The 23,437-nt window shown below is 51.0% G+C and overlaps 13 protein-coding genes across 13 annotated transcripts; 6 read left to right on the forward strand and 7 right to left on the reverse strand.

Annotated features, from left to right (window-relative positions):
- The first annotated feature begins 727 nt into the window (after window positions 1-727).
- EDD37DRAFT_77379 (major facilitator superfamily domain-containing protein) lies at window positions 728-2,792 on the forward strand. Its single transcript, XM_062820272.1, has 2 exons — window positions 728-1,063; window positions 1,128-2,792. Exons 1-2 carry the CDS (start codon window positions 973-975, stop codon window positions 2,774-2,776), a joined length of 1,740 nt encoding a protein of 579 aa, XP_062675876.1. The 5' UTR covers window positions 728-972; the 3' UTR covers window positions 2,777-2,792.
- A 764-nt stretch (window positions 2,793-3,556) lies between these two features.
- On the forward strand, window positions 3,557-5,658 carry EDD37DRAFT_77460 (formyl-coenzyme A transferase). The gene is made up of 7 exons (XM_062820273.1): window positions 3,557-3,783; window positions 3,867-3,898; window positions 4,026-4,111; window positions 4,172-4,218; window positions 4,366-4,477; window positions 4,555-4,609; window positions 4,689-5,658. Exons 1-7 carry the CDS (start codon window positions 3,595-3,597, stop codon window positions 5,530-5,532), a joined length of 1,365 nt encoding a protein of 454 aa, XP_062675877.1. The 5' UTR covers window positions 3,557-3,594; the 3' UTR covers window positions 5,533-5,658.
- A 226-nt stretch (window positions 5,659-5,884) lies between these two features.
- EDD37DRAFT_77474 (riboflavin synthase alpha chain) lies at window positions 5,885-6,997 on the reverse strand. Its single transcript, XM_062820274.1, has one exon. The coding sequence runs from the start codon at window positions 6,883-6,885 to the stop codon at window positions 6,181-6,183; it is 705 nt and encodes a 234-aa protein (XP_062675878.1). The 5' UTR covers window positions 6,886-6,997; the 3' UTR covers window positions 5,885-6,180.
- Window positions 6,998-7,297: 300 nt separating this feature from the next.
- Window positions 7,298-9,281, reverse strand: EDD37DRAFT_618310 (major facilitator superfamily domain-containing protein). Its single transcript, XM_062815796.1, has 3 exons — window positions 9,116-9,281; window positions 7,691-9,021; window positions 7,298-7,625 (listed from the first exon to the last, which is right to left on the reverse strand). Exons 1-3 carry the CDS (start codon window positions 9,168-9,170, stop codon window positions 7,389-7,391), a joined length of 1,623 nt encoding a protein of 540 aa, XP_062675879.1. The 5' UTR covers window positions 9,171-9,281; the 3' UTR covers window positions 7,298-7,388.
- A 289-nt stretch (window positions 9,282-9,570) lies between these two features.
- EDD37DRAFT_618311 (C6 zinc finger domain protein) lies at window positions 9,571-11,683 on the reverse strand. The gene has a single exon (XM_062815797.1). It carries the CDS (start codon window positions 11,587-11,589, stop codon window positions 9,877-9,879), a length of 1,713 nt encoding a protein of 570 aa, XP_062675880.1. The 5' UTR covers window positions 11,590-11,683; the 3' UTR covers window positions 9,571-9,876.
- EDD37DRAFT_618312 (uncharacterized protein) lies at window positions 11,671-12,634 on the reverse strand. Its single transcript, XM_062815798.1, has one exon. It carries the CDS (start codon window positions 12,400-12,402, stop codon window positions 12,052-12,054), a length of 351 nt encoding a protein of 116 aa, XP_062675881.1. The 5' UTR covers window positions 12,403-12,634; the 3' UTR covers window positions 11,671-12,051.
- Window positions 12,635-13,235: 601 nt separating this feature from the next.
- EDD37DRAFT_645721 (ribose-phosphate pyrophosphokinase) lies at window positions 13,236-14,547 on the reverse strand (the record flags this gene model as incomplete). Its single annotated transcript, XM_062817657.1, has 8 exons — window positions 13,236-13,257; window positions 13,306-13,698; window positions 13,748-13,842; window positions 13,888-13,894; window positions 13,946-14,001; window positions 14,057-14,366; window positions 14,425-14,464; window positions 14,517-14,547. The coding sequence occupies 8 exons, from the start codon at window positions 14,545-14,547 to the stop codon at window positions 13,236-13,238; spliced, it is 954 nt and encodes a 317-aa protein (XP_062675882.1).
- A 158-nt stretch (window positions 14,548-14,705) lies between these two features.
- EDD37DRAFT_77613 (orotidine-5'-phosphate decarboxylase) lies at window positions 14,706-16,058 on the forward strand. Its single transcript, XM_062820276.1, has 2 exons — window positions 14,706-15,419; window positions 15,470-16,058. Exons 1-2 carry the CDS (start codon window positions 15,116-15,118, stop codon window positions 16,018-16,020), a joined length of 855 nt encoding a protein of 284 aa, XP_062675883.1. The 5' UTR covers window positions 14,706-15,115; the 3' UTR covers window positions 16,021-16,058.
- On the reverse strand, window positions 16,058-16,945 carry EDD37DRAFT_77564 (Tautomerase/MIF superfamily). The gene is made up of 2 exons (XM_062820275.1): window positions 16,442-16,945; window positions 16,058-16,369 (listed from the first exon to the last, which is right to left on the reverse strand). Exons 1-2 carry the CDS (start codon window positions 16,558-16,560, stop codon window positions 16,096-16,098), a joined length of 393 nt encoding a protein of 130 aa, XP_062675884.1. The 5' UTR covers window positions 16,561-16,945; the 3' UTR covers window positions 16,058-16,095.
- Window positions 16,946-17,165: 220 nt separating this feature from the next.
- On the forward strand, window positions 17,166-17,913 carry EDD37DRAFT_661875 (orotate phosphoribosyltransferase; the record flags this gene model as incomplete). Its single annotated transcript, XM_062819145.1, has 1 exon — window positions 17,166-17,913. One exon carries the CDS (start codon window positions 17,166-17,168, stop codon window positions 17,910-17,912), a length of 747 nt encoding a protein of 248 aa, XP_062675885.1.
- Window positions 17,914-18,146: 233 nt separating this feature from the next.
- EDD37DRAFT_558286 (uracil phosphoribosyltransferase) lies at window positions 18,147-18,820 on the reverse strand (the record flags this gene model as incomplete). Its single annotated transcript, XM_062813748.1, has 2 exons — window positions 18,147-18,336; window positions 18,402-18,820. 2 exons carry the CDS (start codon window positions 18,818-18,820, stop codon window positions 18,147-18,149), a joined length of 609 nt encoding a protein of 202 aa, XP_062675886.1.
- Window positions 18,821-19,385: 565 nt separating this feature from the next.
- EDD37DRAFT_573147 (uncharacterized protein) lies at window positions 19,386-21,005 on the forward strand. Its single transcript, XM_062814364.1, has 4 exons — window positions 19,386-19,651; window positions 19,706-20,030; window positions 20,083-20,256; window positions 20,320-21,005. Exons 1-4 carry the CDS (start codon window positions 19,481-19,483, stop codon window positions 20,949-20,951), a joined length of 1,302 nt encoding a protein of 433 aa, XP_062675887.1. The 5' UTR covers window positions 19,386-19,480; the 3' UTR covers window positions 20,952-21,005.
- Window positions 21,006-21,799: 794 nt separating this feature from the next.
- Window positions 21,800-23,396, forward strand: EDD37DRAFT_671774 (uracil-regulated protein 1; the record flags this gene model as incomplete). Its single annotated transcript, XM_062819428.1, has 5 exons — window positions 21,800-21,868; window positions 21,928-22,884; window positions 22,939-23,083; window positions 23,138-23,274; window positions 23,373-23,396. 5 exons carry the CDS (start codon window positions 21,800-21,802, stop codon window positions 23,394-23,396), a joined length of 1,332 nt encoding a protein of 443 aa, XP_062675888.1.
- Window positions 23,397-23,437: the final 41 nt, after the last annotated feature.

Genomic DNA, 23,437 nt, shown 5'->3' on the forward strand with positions numbered 1-23,437 from the left:
GTTTTCAGGCGAGAATTTCTCACTCGATCACAGCTTACGAAGTGCGGAATTCGTTCTGCTGTTGGAAGGCACAAACAGACCAGGTGATTCTCCTACCCTTGCCATGGTCATTTCCGTCGCTTTGCCTTTCTTCATTTCCAGGGAATCCTCTTTAGGCTGCTTGCGCGTGAAATCTGTTGTCTCTGTCTGTCTTTGTGCCTCGGGATCCACGCCACTACTGTGTCGCATGGCAGCCCTGAAAGGTGAAACGAACCTTTTTCGACGCTAGAAACGAGGTCTGCCTCATTTTTCCATTCATGGGTCTTCTCTGCCGCTTCCCTTCCCAGGCCTTTTACCTCCGGGCTGCAACATGAATTTCCTTCCCCGGTACGAAGACCCGTTACCGTGTGGTCCTCCGAAACCCTGGTCATGCAGCCGTCCGACTGAGACTCAACGTCCCCCCAGGCAGTGCGGACATTTTTGAATTCGGGTAACTTCAACATGCTCTGGCGGCACTTCCGGATGCTGGGTCTAGCGTTGTGAACGGGGCTTCCCACGAATTCTCACTTCGCTTGTAACTTGCTCTATGGTCAACCGGGCGCGGATGTCAGAAGTTTCTTCGACTATCATGCCCTTCCGCGCTTCCTTGCCCCGGTGTAACCGTGCCTTTATTTGGGCCACGGGCGTCTGAAAAGGTGATCTCCATCTTGTGCTCCCTTTCGCTGCCGTGTGCCTGTGATACCCCGTCTACCCAACTGCCCAAAACTGTCCACCGCCCTTTCCACGCGGCGGCGGATGCACCTTTCCGCCAGAATGAGCATCAGAGGAGCCCCGCTCATCGTCCATCGTTCCTCCTAACCTTTTGACTCCTGGAATTTGACATTCTCTTATTACTTCCCTTCTGGCGCCGGCCGTTTGTTGTCTTTCTTTCTTTGCTTCACCTCCCTTCCCGCCTTGCACGACACCTCGCCGTTTTCCTTCCCTTTGGCGACGATGCCCGACCTCCTCACCAGAGTCTTCCTTCGGGACTCTGGTTCTAAAGACTCTGAAGACAAATTCCCGGCCAGACAATTGTTCATCTTGGGTACGTCATCGCGCAGACATCCCAATTTGGTATGCTGTAGCGAATCAACTAACGCATTGAACAGCACTATGTCGTCTCTGCGAACCAATCGCCTTCATGTCGACATTTCCTTACGCATATCGCATGGTCGAGTCTTTCAACATTACTCAAGACGAGACGCAAATATCAGTCTACGCCGGTATGCTCATTACCGCCTTCGCCTTTGCCGAGTTCTCGACAGGCACGCTGTGGGGCTCGATCAGCGACCGCATTGGACGTAAACCGGTCCTGATCATGGGTCTCTTTGGGACAGCCTTGAGCATGATCTCCTTCGGCTTTGCGCGTTCCTTGCCGACTGCCATCATGGCCAGGGCTTTGGGCGGTCTTTTAAATGGTAACTCTGGAGTCCTTCAAACCACCGTCGCCGAACTGGTCACCAAAAAGGAGCACCAAGCAAAGGCATATGCCGTCATGCCTTTTATCTGGAGTGTGGGATCTATCATTGGACCAGCTATAGGGGGAGCACTGGCCGTGCCCTGCGGATCGCATCAATCTTGGTGTACCAAAGGCAACCTATTCGACACATATCCTTTCTTATTGCCTAACCTCTGCTGTGTCCTGATACTTTGTGCTGGCATGATATTTGGTATCATGTTTCTAGAGGAAACACACTCAGAGAAGAAGCACCACCGCGATCTCGGGCTGGAACTGGGAAGAATCTTATTGGGGAAGACCTCAGCAAGGGCGAATGCCAACACATTTAGTGCTTCAAACTTTAAGGAAACATCGAATTTCGCAGACAGCGCTCCGCCTCCGGGGTATCGCAGCACCGAGAGCTCTCCGCTCCTTACGTCGACATCCATGGACGCCCTGGATTCGGATCTGGGCATGTTGCAGGAGAAAGAGAAACTTGGGACGACCAGGAAATACAGCAAGCATGTGGTTCTGATCATTCTAGGCTATGCAATCCTCGCCTATCATAGCGTGTCCTTCGACGCCTTGATGCCTACATTCCTCAGTGAGGATCGGATGCAAACGCCTGCTATCCTGCCTTTCAAGTTCTCCGGTGGTTTCGGCCTGTCCACGCAAGCGATTGGATATATGTTGGCTGTTCAAGGTGTATACGCGATGTTTGCACAAATGTGGCTTTTCCCACTCGTCGTTCGACGTTTGGGGAATCTCCGTGCCTATCGCCTGGTGCTGACGATTTGGCCCTTCCTTTATCTGGCTGTTCCGTACCTTGTGCTCCTCCCAGAGCATTTGCAAAAGACGGGCATATATTTCTGTATGATGACGAAGATGACCTTCCACGTCATTTCCTTCCCTTCAAACGCAATCTTGCTGGCCAATGCGGTACCTTCGAGATCGGTCCTTGGAAGCATCAATGGATCTGCTGCATCAGCCGCCTGCTTTGCACGGGCATTCGGCCCAGTCGTGACTGGTTCGATTCACTCAGTCGGACTGAAACTGGGTTACAATGGTCTTGCCTGGTGGGCATGTGGCATTGTTTGTGCCGTCGGAGCTCTGGAAAGCTACTGGATGGAGGAAGGTGAGGGCCGTCTGGTTCGTCCCTCCGAACAAGAAGAACAAAACAGCTGCGAACCTTTGCTGCATGCTACGGCCGCTGAGCCGACCGAAGACTGTACTGGACGATCAGACAGCATACCCTTGATGGACGAGCTGGACCTCACAAAAGCACTCAAGCAAGACCTTGATATCGACTTTAAGCATTAATGCCTCACATATGCATCGCCTCAGGGGCTCCCTCAGGGTAATGCACCTCTCACTACAAACCGCGAACGCCTCTCTCTACAGCAGCCACGAATTTTCTTTGGGGATTTCTCATCCTCGTCTAACAGCGAAAAGACTTTGAATAGCGGCGCGAGCTGCGACATTTGTATTATGGAAGAATTAGAAAGCATTGGACGAAGACTCTTCGACCAGGGATTGGGATGGGATGGGATGGAAAGGAAAAACAACCCCTTTATCAAAAAAAGGCGCCAATGGGAGGTATTTTGTTGTTGCAAGTTCTGTATCATATCTCGGGTCATGTTTCTTATTGTTTTGGGAGTTTGAAGATGTTGTCTTCCGCGCATCACGGGAGGTTATTTGGTCCAAGATACCTCGCGGAGGCTTTGTCCCCGGCTTGAAATTGTTTATGCTGCGATTGCCATGGGGTTTCCCTGGCAAAATGATATACTGTGTGTCTTTATCATGTATGTTAGGTGGAAGAGGATCAACATGGATCAATGTTATGACCACGAATCGAGTCACTGGTGAAAGCCTGCAACTCTTGCTCCAACACGACTGAAAGTGTATTCTAATAACCTCATAAACCCATATTTCAATTGCCGACATAGCATACTGTCAAGTCAAGACTGTCCACCTCCAATTCTCCACAAGCAGAATTGCCTCGGCGTACCATCGCACTTGGCTGCCGATCATCGGAACACGGCGCGTGCTCCGTGGAATGACTTACTTCATATTGACCAGCAGCGACCTTCCTTCCCCCGTTGTCCTGGAAAGCCACAGCTTGAAAGCAACTATCCAGTATGCCTCCATCCAGCAGAGCAATCAACAATGCCCTGAGGAGGTACGACTCTTTTGTTCTAAACACATGTTCACACCGCATCAATGTCCGGAGATGCTTTGCTTCGGAGGCCTCACCGCCGACGGCGTCGGGGAAGATAGCACCATTAGAAGGCATTCGTGTGCTTGATATGACGAGGGTACTGGCTGGTGTGAGTCAAGCTCCAACCACATCTAAGATGAACCGGGGTATGGAGGATTTTGTGAGGGACTAGACTGACTTTGTACCAAAAAGCCATACTGTACGCAAATACTCGGCGATCTAGGGTAGGTATGCATAACTCCTTGTTACTGTTCGTAGCTCTGTTCGTGCTTGCAATGATGGGTACACATTGCACAGCAGATGGAGCTGTACAGGTATGAGCAAGGGCTGACGAGCGCTGGGCGTTTTCAGGGCAGAAGTCATCAAGATCGAACATCCTACGAGAGGCGACGACACGAGGGCTTGGGGACCGCCATTCGCGAAGTACAAGGATGGTGGTAAGTTTGAACCGTACTCCCAGAAAACGATGCAGTCAGCTAAGGTGTTTGGTATTTTAGCTACAGCCAAGGGAGGTCGTGCTGGGGAGAGTGCATACTTTATTGGCGTGAGTCTCCCATTCCGCTATGCTCCCGGCTACCTCGTCTGGGAAACCCCAGAGCACGTCCTGCACCGGGTTACCAGACTGGGATGCGCACGTGAAGCTATCCGCGACCAGGAGGAGTTACGAGGTAATAGTGACTGACGGACGCAGGTCAATCGCAATAAGAAATCCGTGGGTCTTTCGTTTCAACATCCAGATGGGATTAAAATCCTACACGAACTGGCGAAGACGTCGGACGTCCTCGTTGAGAATTACATTCCCGGTATGTCTCGATCAGTCGTCCCGGTTGCCTCGATGTTGGAGACTTGATGAGCTAGCTGACCACTTTGAAATGTGCAGGCGCACTAAAAAAGTATCAACTAGACTATGAATCAATTCGCAAGATCAATCCTCGGTAAGCCCAGACACTTGCGGCCACGCCGGGGCCGAGTACACCGTGCTCGAGAATATTCCAGCTGACCCTGATTTTCAAGCTTAATCTACGCCTCAATAACAGGATATGGCCAGACCGGCCCCTACAGCTCTCGCGCGGGCTACGATGTGATGGTCGAAGCAGAAATGGGTCTGATGCACATCACCGGCGAACGCGACGGATCACCCGTCAAAGTCGGCGTCGCGGTTACCGACCTCACAACCGGCTTGTACACATGCAACGCAATCATGGCGTCACTCCTTGCCCGTCAGAAGACGAATCAGGGCCAGCATCTCGACGTGGCGCTCTCAGACTGCCAAGTCGCCACCCTCGCCAACATAGCCAGCAGTGTTCTCATCAGCGGCGAGCGTGACGGCGGGCGCTGGGGCACCGCTCACCCATCGATCGTGCCGTACAAGGGCTTCAAAACGGCAGACGGGGACATTATGCTCGGCGGTGGCAATGACCGTTTATACGGGATTATTTGCGACAAGCTCGGCCAGCCTGAGTGGAAGGAGGATGAACGGTTCGTGACGAACGATGTGCGCGTCAAGAACAGGGTTGTTCTGGAGAAACTGATCGAGGATATCACCGTGCAGAAGACGACGAAAGAGTGGTTGGACATTCTGGAGGGGAGTGGTATGCCTTATGCGGCGATCAACGATGTCAAGGACACGCTTGAGCATGAACATGTTCTGGCTAGAGGGATGGTCACACAGGTTGAGCACGATGCGTGTGGGAGTGTCAAGGTCGTCAGTCCGCCGGTCAAGTATTCGGAGAGTGTGACTGGGGTGAGGACGCCGCCGCCGACGCTGGGACAGCATACTGATCATGTGTTGACGGAGGTGCTGGGATGGAAGGGCGAGGAGGTCGAGAAGTTGAGAGCCTCGGGGGTCGTTGCGTGAGGGTCGGCGTTGAGGGCGCGAATTACATGCCGCATGAATATAGAGCATCGACGTGCAAAAGCAAGGAATGAAAAGACTATCGATATAACGGCGTCGGGTCTGTAGGTTGATCATCGGTATTCGTCCCAGCGCTCTGAAAGTGGCACGCCAAATTATATGCTGATGCTTTTCCAGAAGCCTGCTATGCTATGCTCATAAGGTACATGCCCTGTTTTGTTTGCTTCACAGACGACTGGATTTTCTAGCCAGGCATGGCTGTTGCAGTCACGCCCGATTCGCACCGTGGAAGAACTGACTTCCTCCTCACAAGGCTCAGTGATAGATTTGATATGATAACCTCAAGAGAAGTCGTTAGGGTCGCTAGAAGCATCCACCGCTCATTGGAAGTCAACATCACCTTCAAGGGAACACCATACGGCTCGTGAGGTGCAGCCTCTGTCGGCTGTGTAGTGCTCGGTGTCCTCTACCCACATCATTGCAACGGTATCCGTACTCAGTTGTCCGCCCGTATCTCATCCAGTGATCAAACGACCCAGAGATGAGCCGCAGTCGATGCTTCAGCGGCTTCCACCTCGTTATCAGCTGCTAGTCGACCATGTGGCAGTTGCGGCCCCGGCCTCGCTCTTCTTTCAATCGCTGTGACACACCTCACCGCTGCTGTTTGAGCTTTTCCTCAACCAACCGTCCCACAATCTTCTCCAATATAGCCGGAGCACCATCTTTCCCACCCTCAAAATATCCCACCACGCTCTTCTCAACAAGTTTCCCCACGACATCAATCTCGACATTGACCTCATCACTGGCTTGCTTCTTCGCCATCACGACCCGCTCCTGCGTATACGCAATCAACATGACCTCAAACCAGCCCCGTGCATCATCCACATTGGTCACCGTCAAACTCGCCCCATCAAGCGTGATATAGCCTTTCTCCACGACATACCGCAGTACGCTGGACTCCCGGGGCCGCAGACGGAACGTCAACGCATTGCCATCAGGTGTAACACTGTCGATCGTGGCGACGGTATCGACGTGTCCTTGCACAAAGTGTCCGCCCATCCGCGTGCTCGCGGCGACTGCGCGTTCGAGGTTGACGTGGGATCCTTCGCGTAGACGGCCGAGGTTCGTGCGGCGGAGGGTCTCGGGCGCGACGCCGACTTTGAATGAGGATTTGTCGAACTCGGTGACGGTCAGACATGTCCCGTTTACGGAGATGGAGTCGCCTAGTTGCGCATCAGACAGAACGTCGGCGCAGTCTGAGATCGTTAAGGATGTGCCGTTGCCGCCGGACACGGAGGGGTCGAGGTCGGTTAGGGAGGTGACTGTGCCTAGGGTCTCGACTAGGCCGGTAAACATTGTGGCGGTAGAAATTCGGAGGCCTTTACAGAGGGTTCGTAGACGAGCAGAGATGAGGGCAGAGTTGAATGCTTGTTCGATTGTTAACCACCTCACGGAGTAGAAATATTTTGTATGGCGTGCGCAGGATCCGATCGTCGTCGAACTCCCCGCACTACGCAATTGATTTGTGGCGTACTCCGTAGAGATCGCCCCCCCTTCAGCCTCGTGCCTCGGCAGGTCTACGGTGTCAGTGCTATGAAGTGTAAAATGCCTACTATCTGATGTCGTAGAGTACGGATGTTGGCACAAGTCTACAATCTTTGCATAATGCACAATATGCTTATCAGATGTTCAAGGTAAGAAGGGTAATGAATATCGAAGATATCGAGTATGTACGGTTCTCCTTCTTTCAGCTATTGCTCAATTGCCCCTGGACATGAAAGCAAGCCGATTATGGGTCCGCATGAAATATTCAGTTGTCTCATAAGTGCAAAGATTTTTCGGAGTGACGGCAATGCTGTTTAGTCTTCCCTCTCAGCCAGCCATCGCCTCCATTTCGGTGCTGCCCTACGTCTCCAGCTCTTGCCATAAATGTACGTTGGGATGGCTGCAAGCATGGAGCATAGCACACAGAGACCGAAGAACAAGAACGTATACCCGTATCCCGCGGCGTTGATAAAAGGCTGGACAGAGTATGAGATGGCAAAATTGATGCATGACGAGCATATCGCCAGGACAACGACCAACTCTCCTGCAATCTGTCGAGATCAGTCAGTATCATGTCAAGTCGTAAACCCTTGGGGCGGAAAATGCTTGTACTTACTCCTGGGAAACATTCCATAGCATACGCGGTTGCAATTGAGCAAGCAGAGACTTGATGGGCGATCATGCAGCCCACACCGAAAGCGATAGTCATCCAGTGCATGCCAAAATTTGCTCCCCAGCCATACAGTTGGTATCCGACTGCCGCATAGACGAACGAGAAGCACAATGTCCACAGTCTCATCTCGGGTTCCTTGACTCCGTTGTTGCGTCGAGCAAGGAAGATCATGACGTGGTCGCTGAGGACCCCCGTGGCCCAGCCGACGAAGTTTCCCACAAGAGCGGCAAGAAACACCAAGCCGGTTGAGGTGGTGGACCAGTTGTAGGGTGGTTCGGTGAGGATCTCCGAGATGGTGTTGAAGCTGACGATACCCGCTGTGCAGCCGAATGCAAAGATCACGCCTGCGATAACGATGTTCGGAATGCTGAAGAGGAGGAAGGGCCGGCGGAAGTACTGCCAGAAAGTGGTCCGGTCTTGCGGGTAGTAGACGCAGAGTCTCAACTTCTGGAGGTAAGTTCGTCCAGGGAAGTGTGTTGCCAGGTCGTCGGTCTGGTCGCTTCCAACCGGCGACTGGCTGCTGGCGAGAGTGTTTGAAGAATCCTTGGAGTCGTCGAAGGAGACCCGCGCTTCACCTACGGGAAGTCTGCCGGTGAGCCTGCTGAACAGGAACCTGGGGAACAGCGTCTCTTCGAAGGTGAGGAAGAGAAGCACAAGGACACCAGCGTCTATGATTGACACGATATACTGGCTCCATCTCCATCCGGGACCATCGGCGATGCTTCCACCAGTGATGAGCCCTAGAATTGAGCCGAGTTGTTGTCCGAACAGGTAGAAGCTCAACATCCTGCCGCGTTGATGGGTGAAGAACATGTCGAACACACTCAGCTGGATGACAGCCTGGTATGCAGCTGTGCCCATCCCGTTCAAGACCATTGCCAGCATCCACTGAGCTGTTCCGTTGAACTTGGCGAGCCAGATACCGGCACACATACAGAGAACAGTAGACGCAAGGAAGACAGGTCGACGTCCAATCTTCATTGCGGTTGGGATCCAGAAAATATTTATGAATCCCAGAAGGAGATAGTTGAGAGCGCTCCCGCCGTTCATGTTGGTCAGCGTCACCCCAGTCTCTTCGGAGACGGTGGTCCATGCAGCACCTAGTGTGTTCTCGCCATATGAGAAGGCGCAGGCATACAAAGCCAGCAGGAATAGTTGGTAGTACTTCTTGAATCGGGGCCAGCGTAGAGGGTCGGCACCAGCATTGGTCGGCTGGGGGATCAGGACAATGTCACTCGTCTCCTTGACGTGGACCGCTTGCACATTATGACCGACTGTAATACGGTGTCAGTAGAGGCATAACACCCAGCCAGGAACTGTTGTTAAAGGGCAACAGAGCATAAAGGGCTTGAAGGACAAAGTACTCACCATCAACCAGGAGTTCCGTACCAGGCACTTCCAGGTCGTAGGCGTCAATAGTCATCTTGACTGAGTATTTGGATACCAGGATAGATCAAGCTTGGTCAAGCTCAAGCTCCCCTGGACGAGGAGCGATCTTATATCCCTTTCGCGAAAGGACCATGTCCTGTGTCCCATGCACCACGAGATCATATCTGTATGCGGGGGATTGCGTCTAGATGGATTTCTCCAGGATGCGCTCCACTTGCTGAAGAGGAGCAGAAGGTCCAGGCGGACCAATCAGACGCGCTCAAAGTGAGGTCAGGTACTTCTGATAAGCTGTTTACGTACGGATCATCCGTCCCTACCCTGTAGCGGCAGATCTTGAAAGAACGGCGAATGATGCCGGCCTGCCGTTGACAGATAAGAGGAGCTCATCGTGCATTGCTTCTTACCTGATGTGTAATGGAGCAGCGGGTGATGGTGGCAACAAAATTGCGAATTAATCAAATTGCCAAAGGAGAACACCGCCTTTGGTGTGATAACCTTGCATACAAGATAACTCTATATAGCGGCAAATATACCAAAGTTGGGGGATCATTGAAAGGTGCCTCGCTTAGCACTCATGTTGCGGCAAGCTGGCATGTGCAAGATATTCTTCCCTGCTCCGCCGTTGAGTCATGGAAACTTGTTGGGTAAGGACGAAGTCCTTTAATCGCCCGTGTACGTTTCGATTGTCCCGCAGGGATTCCACGTTTAGGTCATTCCAGCATGCTCTTGAGTGATGACACTTAAGCCAGGGACATGTTGCCGCAAAGAGGGGCAATAAGTTGTTCCCAGTCATTCTTATCGAGGTCAGGTTCAGAGTTCACACTCCGCGTCAAATCTCTTGCTTGCCATACTTTCTCAATCACGGAGCGAGTTCGAGTGATATTGACCATCGAGTTCGCCAGTTGATTCAACGCGTACAGGACGAAAGGCCGTGCATACCATGGGGCGGCTCCAGAATATGAAGCATCCTGAAAATCATGATCCGCGTCGAGCTCGACTGCCGCAACAAACAGGGGCCAGCTGATCCCGGCTGCCACGCCACGATCCAGCAGCGCAGCGACCGCACGTAGAATCTTGTTGACTTGATCCGACACCCATGATATTGACGGGTCGGCGCCGTTGAGAAGACATTGTAAGTAGAGTTCTGCTGAAAGCCTCTTCAGTTCAGCGGACTGAGCCAGAATGTCGTCGTCCATGTCCCAGACGTTCTGCGCTAGATTGTCCAAGCGGTACTCCAGCCCAGCAGTTGCAGCTTGGAATGGACTCGTAGCTCTACTTGCTCTGTCTTGTCGGCCAAGCTCGGTGATCTCGCTCAGTATCGCAACCAATTCGGGAGAACATCCAAGCCATGCATCGCAATCAGGGTTGTCTTCCCAAAAGTCGGTCCCAAACACGGGATCTTCGCCGCACGCCGTACGTCCAATAACATCTTGAAAGGCGAAGAATCGCTCACAGAAGTGGACCAGCTGACTCACGTCCGAGCTGGGTAAGAGCCGTGGAGCGATCTGACGGCGTACTCGTATCAGATCTCTGGCGCCTTTCAAGTGTACGACCCATCGTTTGTCACACTCATTGACAATCTCGAACATGCAGAGCAGTAGCATGACGACCAGGGTCTCCACATCCAATGCAACATCGTCAGGGGTCAAATCTCTGAGCCTAGCTCTCAGTGTCTTGAGGACTCCATGGCTGAGTTGGAGTGCGGTCGGTTTATAGTTTCCGTCACTTCTCGATCGATGACAAGCAGCCAAGGCCAGGATAGAGTCCATGGCAAGTGGAGACGCGGTAATAGCAAAGGGAATGAATAAGGACGCAAATGGCGATATGGATGAAGAGCTCGCCGTAGTCACAGGACAGACATTTTCAACGTAGTAGGAAAGCAACAAAGTAGTGTCGTTCTTTCCCAAGTTCATCGAGAGATGCGCTGAAACGGCCAGAGGTGGCAGGATCGATGCTTGAGACCTCGCCAGTTGACGCGTAGTAAGCCAAGGACTGAGCGATAAGGTACTTTTGGTGTCCACCTCCTCGGCAGTCTGGGCTTCTGAACAAGCGCGATCAGGCTTGGCAACCCACTCATCAGGATGACTGTCGAAGTCCAGTGTCTTTAGGTCTTGTATGGTTCCAACAGTCGTGTTGACAAAGCTGTATGAGAATATTTTAGGGACTGTGCACCACAAAGTCACTTCACCTGCTGGTGCCGGGCTTGAAGGCGAAGCTGCCTTGAGAGGGTCTTTTGACCATACCCCGGCCCTGCCAAACCTGAGGCCTCTGGAGAGATATTCGGTCTCCCATTTCAAGGGGGCCGTGGTCACACATTCCAGACCCTTTGCGTTACACTGATCGCACGTCGGGGCCTGTTCACCACATTTTATTTTGCGCTTTCGACAAGTCAAACAGCCACTTCTGGTCCGTCGATTGACTGGCGCGCTAGTGGACTTACGTGGACGGGGCATTGAGACAGGACATTCTCGCGGATGCCGGCAGGAGGACTGATCTCGCAGATCCTGGTTTCCAATGTGAAAGCTGAAGCGTGGTGTCGAATGTAGATTGATGAAGGTCGTGATCAAGATCAACGGAAGTCGGAGAGGTGAAGGTGAGTTGGAGCAAACATCTCAAACATGTTAAACACAGCAAACATTGATTTGGCTAAGGCATGGCAACCTCGGCACTGCAACTTGTTGCAGTCCTGATATTGGTGATATTCTGTTTCTCATCAAGCACCTGGCGCGTATTAAATTATAACTGTAGGCCTGGTATGTACATCATCTCATCCACAAGGCTATATTACATTACACTCAGTATATGAGCAACCATAAGTAGATCGACCCCAGTGTCGGCTCTGCGGCTCAACTCGACTCAAACTCCCAGCGTTCGGGCCGCTGCAGCCACGATAAAATCGTGGGCGATCCGGCGCCTTATCTGATTTCCTGTACTTGCGGCGAGTGGGTGCAGAGCCACGCGAAAAGCCAAGAGCTCTTGCAGTCGACCTCGAGTTTCGTAAATGGCACGGTAATCGTGCGCAAAGTCTCTCCAAGGCCTGTGGACAGGCTGCTAGATGTGCGAACTGCCGCTTCTGGTAAGAAGACAGGGTCTTCCAGAAAGCCAACGAACATCAATCGTGACCCGGCATCGTTCGAGTCGGGAACAGGGGAAGTTCCGAATATATCGAGTCCAGTTGCCTCGCGGCTGTGTTGGAGTGGAGCTGCCTGAGTCGTGATCGCAGAGAGGATAGCAACCCCAATTACGGACAAAGAGTTGGCCCTCATATTGTCCGGAGTTTCAATAGAACAGAGCTTGGCTTATGTTTAGCGACCTGAATTTACAAGACGGCGAGTTGCTCGAGGGAGATTTCGACATACCTTGTGATACTGAACTGTAGCGCTGAAGACTTCTGAGCTTGTGAATCTTGAGTTCTTCCAAATCGCACATTAGCGGATGTCCCACTAGATATAGCCCTCAACGTCATTTGTAGTACCCCGAACTTATAAATGGCTGATGATGCTAGTAGCTGGCGTGAAGGAAGCTAACAATAGCTGCCGGTGAGGTAGCAGCCGTAGGAAGCCAGTCGACATCGACATCAAGCAGTGATCGCACAATATTGAAGTATGTCCGACTCACCATTTCGCAATATTGAGCACAGGACACCACTCAGAGGCCCGATAAGTGCACGGGGCTGAGACTGCCATGATGTCTTCAACTGCACAGTGGTCCGGGCGTCGAGGCACCATTGGAGCTGCGGCGCCATGAACAACGAAAGTTGGACGATGACAGGCGTCCACCTGAACTTTGTGGAGGTGCTTAGGTTGAGATTGTCCTTGAAGTGTTTCATCACCAAAACTTGGCCCAGATGATGAAAACCTGCCCTGATCTCGCGCCATCTTCGGGAGAGGGCGATGCCGCATGCGCGCGAGCTTGGGGCAGTCGGCACCTGTATCTCACCCATCCATAGGGGCTATTGATGCCTAGATAAAACAGATCAAATCTTTATCGCTATTATTAATCCAACCCTTTCTTTTGCTGAACTACCTCTCATTTGCGTCTGCCGTGCCTCTATTATGTCCCTGCCTCTGCCGATGGCTATACGATGGGTTTCCGACTATCACGAGAACAGTTGTGAGATGCTGCGTTTGTTAGCATTCAGAATCATACCCGTCATCGATATGACTTACGACTCCCCATTGTGAGTTCTCCGGATAGCTTCCGCGAGCGTATGCGAGATGTCCATCGAGGTAATCTTCGAACAAGCTCGTGCAGCTTCCGACAATGGAAGAGTGTTTGCAACGACGACTTGGGATAGAAGACTTTCCTCAATAACTTGTACTGCCTTCCCACTCAGGAAGCCATGAGTGACCATGGCCAGGCATTGCTCCGCGCCGTCATCCGTACAGACTTTGGCAGCCAGTGCCAACGTACCACATGTATCGGCAATGTCGTCCACAATGACAGCGACCTGTCCCACCACACTTCCGACAAGGATCATTCGACTCACTTGGTTTGCAACTTTACGTTCTTTGTGGATGAGTGCAAGTCCGACCTTCAATTTGTCGGCGATAGCAGCAGCTCTACAAATGATCAGTTAAGCCGTGGGTCTGACACATTTGATGAAAATACCTCTTTGCACCTCCTGCATCAGGAGATACGATGACGACTTTGCTAAGATCAAAGTGACTTCGGATATACTCTACCATGGTTGTTTCTGCATACAACTTGGTTGGTGTTAGGTGGGCTCCTTTTCAACCGGGCAGAATGACTCTTACACTATAGGATTGATCAGCTAGGCTTTCCAGGCGGTCTCTTGATCTGACTTACTTGTCCACAGGGATATTGAAGAAGCCTTGGATTTGGGAAGCGTGGAGATCCATGGTCTGAAGGCACATCATCAGAACACAGCTTGAGAGGGAAGAAGGATTCGAGACTTACTATGACATGAGTGCAGCCAGCAATCTCCAGCATATTCGCAACAAGTTTCGCCGTGATGGGAGCTCTGGAACGGTCCTTTTTGTCTTGCCTGGCATATGGGAAGCACGGCAAGACAGCCGTTATGCGCCTGGCAGAAGCTATTCTGCAAGCACTGATGGTGATGAGGAGTTCCATCAAGTTGTCGTTCACTGGCTCTGCAGAAGTCTGCAGGATGAAGACATCCTCATCTCTGACCGAGTTTCGTATCGTCACACAGGTTTCACCATTCGAGAAACGCTTAGTGTCAAGACCGCCAACGCTAGCGTATAGCCTGCATCAGTCAGCCTCCGAGTGTCAAGAAAAGGACAAACATCGCGAGTCATCAGTACTTGGTTGCAATGAGATTAGTGAGTTCATGGTGGCTGTTTCCTAGTTCTCGTCAATATTGATATTGACTTGCAACATATCTCAGAAACCTTACCAGACAACAGTTTCAGGTTACTTGAGACCATCTTTGCAACTGACAATCAGATTCGCAAAAATTGACTTTGGCACATTGGTGCAAAGGATCATTCAAGAACCGTCTGGATAAATATGACATATTCTTCATGATTCAGAAAATATGCCTGCACTTGTTTGAGTCACAATTGAAGCCCACGGCCTTACCTCCAGAATATCTTATCGCCAATAGGCATGTTTTGGTCAGGGGCCACCGGATCCCTGATAGTAAGAACTTGGGCTCTAGAAATTAGGGACCAATAGAGATTAATAGGGGACCAGTAAAATCTTTCAGTGATAAGCTGATAAAGAGTGTCCCGAGCACTGATTAGGGTATCTCCCCTGATTACAGGCTAGATCTTACAGGCCGATAAGCGGATCGACCCTTATCAGGAATGGTTCAATGGACTCGTTTACCTCTGTACAACGCATCCTTTTCTGGTGCTCTCTTTGGATTTTAGTAAGTCAATTTGCAACCCTGGAGAGATATCATGAGATATTCGAAGATGCGGCCTCGCCCACGGATTGAATGTCTCTGTCAGAGACAGAACTCTTTGGTCTTCCTACCCACTGTCCAATACAATGGTGGACCGACACAGACTTTCGTTCCATTCGCGGGCAAATCTGCCTGGCACGTCGCCGCTCCAGGCACAACTGTGCTCCCTTATTGAGAAGAAGCAATCCACCCTATGTCTCGCTGCCGATGTTGACACAAGTGCCGAGCTTCTACAAGTAGCTGAAGAGCTCGGCGATGTCATTGTTATCTTGAAAACTCATGCCGACGCCGTCGAGGACTGGTCCAAGGAAACTGCTGATGCTCTGCTGGAGATCAGTAAGAGGAAGGATTTCTTGATCTTCGAAGATCGCAAGTTTGCAGATATCGGAAGTGCGTGTTCATTAGCAGGGTCCAGGTTTAATCAGCTGACGAGAACGCAGGTACAGTGCAGAAGCAGTACATTGCAGGGCCCTTCAAGATTGCGACCTGGGCTCATCTCACCACCGTCCACATATTTCCTGGCCCAGCAATCGTTCGTGCCCTTGAGGAGGCAGCAAACAAACTCAGAAATGCGGAAATGGAAACGACAAACGGTCCGTCCATGGAGCGAGGTATCTTGCTGCTGGCGCAAATGAGCTCCGAGGGAAGCCTGGTCACGGGTGAATGCACCTCATCGTGCATTGAAGCAGCACGAAAACATCCGGACTTTGTGACCGGACTCATAGGCCAATCCAACTTGAGAGGGCCGCAAGATAACTTCCTGATAATGACTCCCGGTGTGCAACTCCCTCCGGACGGACAAACTGATGATAGCAAAATGGGCGACGGCCTTGGGCAACAATACCGGACCTCGAGGAAGGTTGTGTTGGAGGAAGGATGTGATATAATCATTGTTGGCCGGGGGATATTGTCTGCCCAAGACAGAGTACAGCAAGCAGAGAAGTATCGACTCTCAGCCTGGACGGCTTACCAAGAGAGGATAGCTGATTGATCATTCAATTTGTCACGGCTATCTGCGTGAAGATGAATGTTGCTCCTCTTCGATCATGAAATCTATAATCTTGCTTCACAGCTCTCCAGTCAAGAATTGTGCCACCCCGTTTCCAAAACTCCAGTCCTCTTTGGTGTTCTGCGCGCAACTGATGATGAGGTCGTTTCCTTTCACACCGCATTCAGCCTCTAACTTCCTCGCCAGTTCCTTGTACGTTGCTTGTTTCGTGGCAGTATTTCGACCTTGTTGGAATATTTGAATGATGACCAGGTTCTCAGTACGTGCCAGTCCAAGGTTTGTGTCTTCGCAAATCAGCTCGTATGGCTCATGTTGCGTTACAATCTGATACCTAGAGGATGTCAGAAGCACGGTCAGAGGTGAAAGGGTTCGCGAAAGTATGAAAGACGCAGAATGAGCATACCGGTCTCGTGGAGGTGCGTTGAAGGTGCTCAGCATCACGTCTTGAACCACATCTGCCACCTTCTTGATCTCCTCTGGGCTGCGAACGCCTTTGATCATGTCGATTTTGACGAGCGGCATCGCGACGTTTGAACCTGGTTTCACGCTTCTTCGGATATGTGCAATGCAAAGGAGACTGTGACGATTGCTCAATCATTCTCCGGCAACTCTCGGATGCACATGAGTCATGGACAAGACCGATCAACTCCGTTCCTTCGATCCTCCTCAACCCACCGACACTGGGAGGCGTTGTAAGTTCAAAAACCCAACATCGATATCTGTTCAGCCTTGGGGGCAATTGGCAAACTCCCTCAGGGGTCTAATTTGTTGATGGGCTATCGTCAGCGGAGAGCATTCATTATTGGACGATAGGGCGGCGAATCAAGTTAAAGTGGTCGATAGGGCACAGATCTCACGGCTTCCTATGACTGGTCAGATTCTCCGACCACCGCCAATCATAGTGCACGAACGATAAGGCGATCGAGCCTATCAGATATGCTTCGTTGGCAGTTCAATGAAACCGCTGCATTGGTGTTCACCTACGTAGATGACTACTTCCACCCTTTCGGGCTGATGCAACACTATGATCCGGGTAAACAAGAGAACTCCATAACCAGAATCGAAACTCGTTCGTCATATCCCACGCCCAACCTCTGGCTGTCCAGAGCATCCTCACAACCATGATCATGGCGGCTCAAGGGCTGCCCCCTTATAAGGCACAATTCTTGAAAACATGCATAAGCGGCGGCGCCCTCCTCTTCGGTGATTTCGAACTCAAATCGGGTCGAGTCTCTCCATACTTCTTCAACTTTGGGGCCTTCTACAGAGCAGATCTCCTGGCCTCAGTCGCTCATGCATTTGCCTCAGCAATCCATGCGTACAGTGTGGAACATGATCTTCAATTTGACGTCGTGTTTGGTCCCGCGTATAAGGGCATTCCACTCGCAGTGGCTGCTGTGACCGAACTTGCACGGATGCACCCGACCAAATATGGCCAACTCTGTTACTCGTACGATCGAAAGGAGATCAAAGATCATGGTGAAGGGGGAAAGATTGTCGGGGCAAGTCTGAAAGGGAACAAGGTCTTGATTGTGGACGACGTAGTGACGGCAGGATCGGCAAAGAGAGAGGCAATCCAAACGATCCGAGCACAAGGTGGCGAAGTGGTTGCTGTGGTAGTGGCTCTAGACAGGATGGAAGCTGGGGATGCACCAGCCAACGGACATGTGACTGGACACGTCAACGGGCGTGCCAATGATAATGGAGATGATGTACGAAGTCGGAGCGCTATGACATTGCTGAGGGAGGAGTTTGGTATCCCCATGATTGCAGTACTTACTCTGGACGATATAATTGACGGCATGGGCGAGGAGACTTCGGAGAAGGACTTCAAGAGCATGACTGAATACAGGAACAAGCATAGGGCATGTTGATGAATGGTTGCCTTTGCAGTATTTGTATCGTCCTTTAGCTCTTAATGATCAAGATTTTACACTTTGTTACAAGAACGACATGAAACAATCGAGGAAAGACGATTGATTTGGGCCTACACACTCATTCTCCTACAAGACTTCCTTTCAAACAGTTTCCAATAAGACATTGTGCACAATTTTGATTACATTCTACTCTACGTTTCCCAAGCGGGCTTGACCACAGACTACTTCCGCTCACTTTGTACGGTACAAACGGTCACCAATATCTCCCAAACCAGGCACGATATATCCCTTCTCATCGATGTCCTCGTCCACCACTCCGACAAGGAAGTCCGTACCCTCTGGCCAAGTGTTTGCCACCTGCTCCAGTCCGACCCTGCTCGCCAAAATCGAAAGGAACGTGATGTGTTCAACACCCCAAGATCTACAATCTAGTCAGTCTTCACCGATCCTCGCGCAGTAGACACAGCAATCTTCAATTCCAGGTACCTAAGAATGTTGATCGTTGCTGCAGCTGTGCCACCAGTCGCGATGAGTGGGTCGACAATGTAGGCGTGCTTGATGCTTCGGTCTCTCGTGGGCAATTTGTTGTAGTATTCAACCGGCTCCAGGGTGACAGTGTCGCGGAACAGGCCAAGATGGTAGACAAAGACATCAAGATCTGAAGGTGCTTGATCGAGGAAGGGATCTTGCATAGCAAGACCCGCACGCAGCACCACAATCAAAGCAGCTTTGGACGCCGTGCTACCAGCCGAGAATGCCTCTGCTGCGAGTATGGTTGATAGTTCGGCTGTCAATTTGCGGACGGCTCTTGGCTTGATGCTCCGATCACGCAGGATGGCGAGTTTGGCAGCGAAGGCAGGCGACGAAAGGACTCGCACATTGGAGGGAAGAACGTCTTTAGACATGGTGATGGCTAGGTTCTGGAAGTGAAGTTGAGAATGACACAAGTTGGGGGCCGTTACACGCGTTGATATTTGAAGGGCCTTTACACGCGTTGATGTTTGAGATGACCAGAAATCGGGAGAATACATTGATATTGATATAACCTCCTAGTAAAGGGCAGGCATCAGGTCACTTTCTCTGTGCAGCGTAAGAAGGGCCATGTGCTCTGCTCCATGAACTTCACTGCATCCTTAGGCATGATAAGATCTCCATAGGCCATAGGAAAAGAAAGATAAAGATACCGAAGCATAGTGTTGCGATCAACTTTTCACATCGATGGCAGACCATATCTTATCGCGTTGGACAAGCCATCATCACACTAATCGTATCCTGAACAACGTACGACAATTGGAAAAAGGGGTAAGCAGAACGCAAGAACCAATCACGAAGGAGAGCTAGATATTCTGAGATCCCTCGTTGATTGATGATAGGCAATTGATTGGTTGGGTTGTTTCAGCCAATCCGCGCTCAGGGGCCGATCAAGGGGCGCATCAGCAAGGCTGAAAATTTCTCCTCACGACGATCATGGACTTCGATACTGTGTCACTTTCTTATATCCTGTGACTGCCCATGGTATCGGAGCGAACGTCCCGAAGAGGTGCAACACTCTGCCCATCGCTTCAATGGGTAAAACAACGGAATCATCTGTGATTGACACGTTGTTGTCGCTACCGGCCATTCGACATCGTGCGGAGATCGTCTACGAAGCAGCCAAGCAGGGGACCCTGAACAACTTTGACTTTCATCCTGAAGCACTACCCAAAGCCGCGGATCTGGTAGCATCCATCATCTCGGTACGGAACATTGCAATCCGTTCATGCATGATTGGAACTGACAGCAGTGAGTAGCGAGATTTTGGTCCTGAACGTTTCAGTCACATTCCACCTCATGGACGCTGGCAACATTTCGAGGTTGGCGCCATCCCCCGTGTATCTCATCTGCTGCACGAATGGAAGACCGAGGGAGTCGACGACTTTGAATGTACACGTCGCCTGATCGACCTGTTCTTCGTATCTGTACTCCTCGATGCCGGAGCTGGAGATTCATGGCTTTACACGGAGCCAGAAACAGGGTTGAAGTTCGGCAGAAGTGAAGGTCTCGCAGTCGCAAGTCTTTATCTGTACCAAAATGGCAGCTTTGGCAGCAGCGCCGACGGTGCTGTCACAGTCAATGGTATGATCTTTGCTCCGTCATGGATCTGAGAACATGGCTGACACATAGACAGGACAAGGCCTACAAGGACTTACGGAAGCAGTGCTATCTCAGGGCATGCAAGTGTCATCGGAAAACCCCTTGACTGGTCTGGAACCTCGAGCGAAGCTTCTCCAAGCTTTTGGGGCTTCGTTATTGGTACATCCACAATACTTTGGTGACGAAGGCCGGCCTGGAAATCTAGTCGGTATGTCATTCGGGATCCTACTTGCTGGTGGAGTATCCAGACCTGCTGATACTGATTGATCAGATTACCTTACGAGTAGACAGTCTGGTCAGAAGACTTTGCAGGTGGTCGATCTGTGGAACATACTACAGAGTCTTCTCATTCCGATCTGGCCAAAAGACCGAACACGAGTCTTTGGGGAGCCAGTTGGTGATGCCTGGCCCCTGAAGTGTCTAGGGGATAGCGTCGAGATGAAGTCTACGGACGACAGAGTCGCCAACATCCAGCCATTCCACAAGCTGACACAATGGCTAGCATTCTCACTCATGGTACCTTTTGAGCGTGTCTTGGGATATACCTGGCAAGGGTCAAACCTCCTGACAGGTCTACCGGAATATCGCAACGGTGGCCTCTTTGTCGACACGGGTGTTCTCACCTTGAAGCCAGAAGTGTTGAAGCGTGGGCAAAAGGTGTCTGGCACTGCTCTACCAATGTTCGAGGTAGCGGATGACGCTATTGTGGAATGGCGAGCTCTCACAGTTGCCCTGCTTGATGAGATGCATGGACTAGTGAGTCAGAGACTTCCGTTAAGTCTCAGCATGGCGCAAGTGCTGGAGGCCGGCACCTGGAAGGCTGGTAGAGAATTGGCGGCGCAGCACAGACCGGAAACACGATCAAGTCCCATCCTAGTCAAAAGCGATGGTACAGTGTTTTGAAAAAGCTCGAGTCTGTAGCAATCTAGAATCAGAATTACATCAATTTTAACGATCACTGAAATCATTTGACCGTGCTGGTAGACGAGATGACAGTGTGATCTAGACTTGATTGTTCCTCCGTTGCAGTGTGACAAATCGAGATCGCCGTCGACTCAGCAACGTCATGGGTTGGGCTGTTCGTCAATGAGACACTGCAGAATCCGCTGGCCTGGTCTCCGAGACACAGGTATGTTGCTATCTGCCAATCAGTGTTGAGCTAAGCCCTCAGACTGTGAGTACATAGTAGTTGACTCAAGGACAACTACCGTGGAGTCGTTGTTGTCGACCAATGGGAGCATTATCTGATACCGTTATCGACAGTCCGTCCAAGCTTTCCATTGGAGATACTCACAGAATGATTCACTCTTATCATCGATCGCTGTGATAATTGGTCATCTAGTGATTATGTGCACCGCTCGGTCTGCCTACTTTGATTGGCAGACTACCATCCGCTGATTCTTGCAACACCGACTCCAGATCCGGATCTGAGCGTCCTGATACCTGCGATCTAATCTCGAACTATTGCTCTCCCGATTGCTTTCCCCTTATGCGCAATCTCAAACGACGAAGTTTTTCAGAATGCTATCGCATCACATGTCCAGTCAGATGGTCGGAATACGGCATGCCTTGATCCTCCAGAGAACAGTTGAAGCCAGACTTGCTGAGCCTCATATATCGATGCCCCTCGGTCTACTTCGAGGAATGTTTGGCACGTTTCTCTTCTTTACATTCCGAAATTTGTAATTATTTCGGCCTCGCTATTTTACTAAACTATTTCGCACCTCAAACACCAAGATACTCCGAACAAGATGCCGTCCGCAGTCACAGAAACCTCATCCAAAAGTCCCATATCCAACGCATTGGGTGGACGCATAGTGGTATAAACTCGAGTGGCATTCGCGAGAAGACTTCAAGAAGTTAATAACCAAAACAACAGTTGACTACATATCCCGGTCAAAGCGTGGTAGACCCGGTTCCTCTTACATGGGGAGCTGAGTCTGCTGAGAAACGAGGGCCCATCCTCGTAGCTCGTGGAGCTGAGACACTTGGTAAGCGGAACGCCATTGGCGCACATGGAGGGCAGTATTGTGTCTACACTGCTCTTGCCGTCGCTTCTGGGGACTTGCCACCCGATTTCCGCCCAAGCTTCCACAACACTCAACCGACATTCGACTTCCCTCCTCAGCCCTCTTGGTTCAGTGCCAAACAGATCGTGTCAATGGATCCCTTTGGACATGACATCGTAAAGTACTACCAGAAATATCTCGACGAGGGCATCGATGTTCGACCCACCATTGCCATCACACGAGCAACGATGCGTGTCGGTGAGATCGCGGACGCTGTTCGAGATGGAGAGATTCCCGTCGATGGAGACATCGTCATTGACAAGGCTGGCAATGTGCGAGTCACGAAGGTCGCGGTCGAGCCAGTCTGGTATCTGCCGGGCGTTGCCGAACGATTTGGTGTCGACGAGGATACTCTTCGACGTAGTTTGTTCGAGTACATGGGAGGTAGCTATCCGGAACTGATCACGCGTAAAGATCTCAAGGTCTTTCTACCACCAATTGGAGGACTCACGGTTTACATCTTCGGTCCACCAGAACGTGTATCAGACGAGAAAGTCAAGCTGGCACTGCGAGTCCACGACGAATGCAATGGCAGCGACGTCTTCCAATCAGACATCTGTACGTGCAGACCGTACCTTGCATTTGGTATCCAAGAAGCCATTCAGGAGGCGCAACAGGGAGGAAGCGGTGTCGTCATCTACTTCCGCAAGGAAGGACGTGCTCTTGGAGAAGTGGTGAAGTACCTGGTATATAACTCGCGGAAACGAGGAGGTGACACTGCGGACAAGTATTTCACACGAACAGAAAATATTGCCGGTGTTCGAGATGTACGCGGAAACATCTTTTCGATTTCACCTATGAGCCAAGCTAATCATTCACAGATGCGTTTCCAAGCCCTCATGCCTGATATTTTGCAGTGGCTCGGCATAAAGAAGATCGATCGTATGCTGTCTATGTCGAATATGAAGCACGATGCGATCGTCGAGCAGGGTATCCCCATCTTGGAACGTGTTCCCATCCCAGATAGTGAGTCACATCAGCGATTCGTGTTACTCAATCACTAAGACCATGCTTTCGCAGAAATGATTCCAGAAGATTCAAAAGTCGAGATTGACGCCAAAATCAACGCCGGCTACTTCACGACCGGCAAGAAGTTTACGGATGAGGACCTGAAACAGGTCAAGGGTCGTGGATGGGAGCAGTGGGAAGATGTTTCGGTAAGTCTCAGTGTTTGCATAAATTTGCGAAGAAGATGTCATGCTAATCAAAATCTTCATGCTAGCATTGAGGCTGAGGAGTTCATGACTTTTCGTAGCGGCGCATGGGGAACTGGTTATGATGATGCAAAAAGTCCATAAACTCCAAACAGATTCTGGACTT

Source organism: Exophiala viscosa (genome assembly GCF_022695815.1).
Source record: "Exophiala viscosa unplaced genomic scaffold EDD37scaffold_1, whole genome shotgun sequence".
NCBI classification, from domain to species: domain Eukaryota; kingdom Fungi; phylum Ascomycota; class Eurotiomycetes; order Chaetothyriales; family Herpotrichiellaceae; genus Exophiala; species Exophiala viscosa.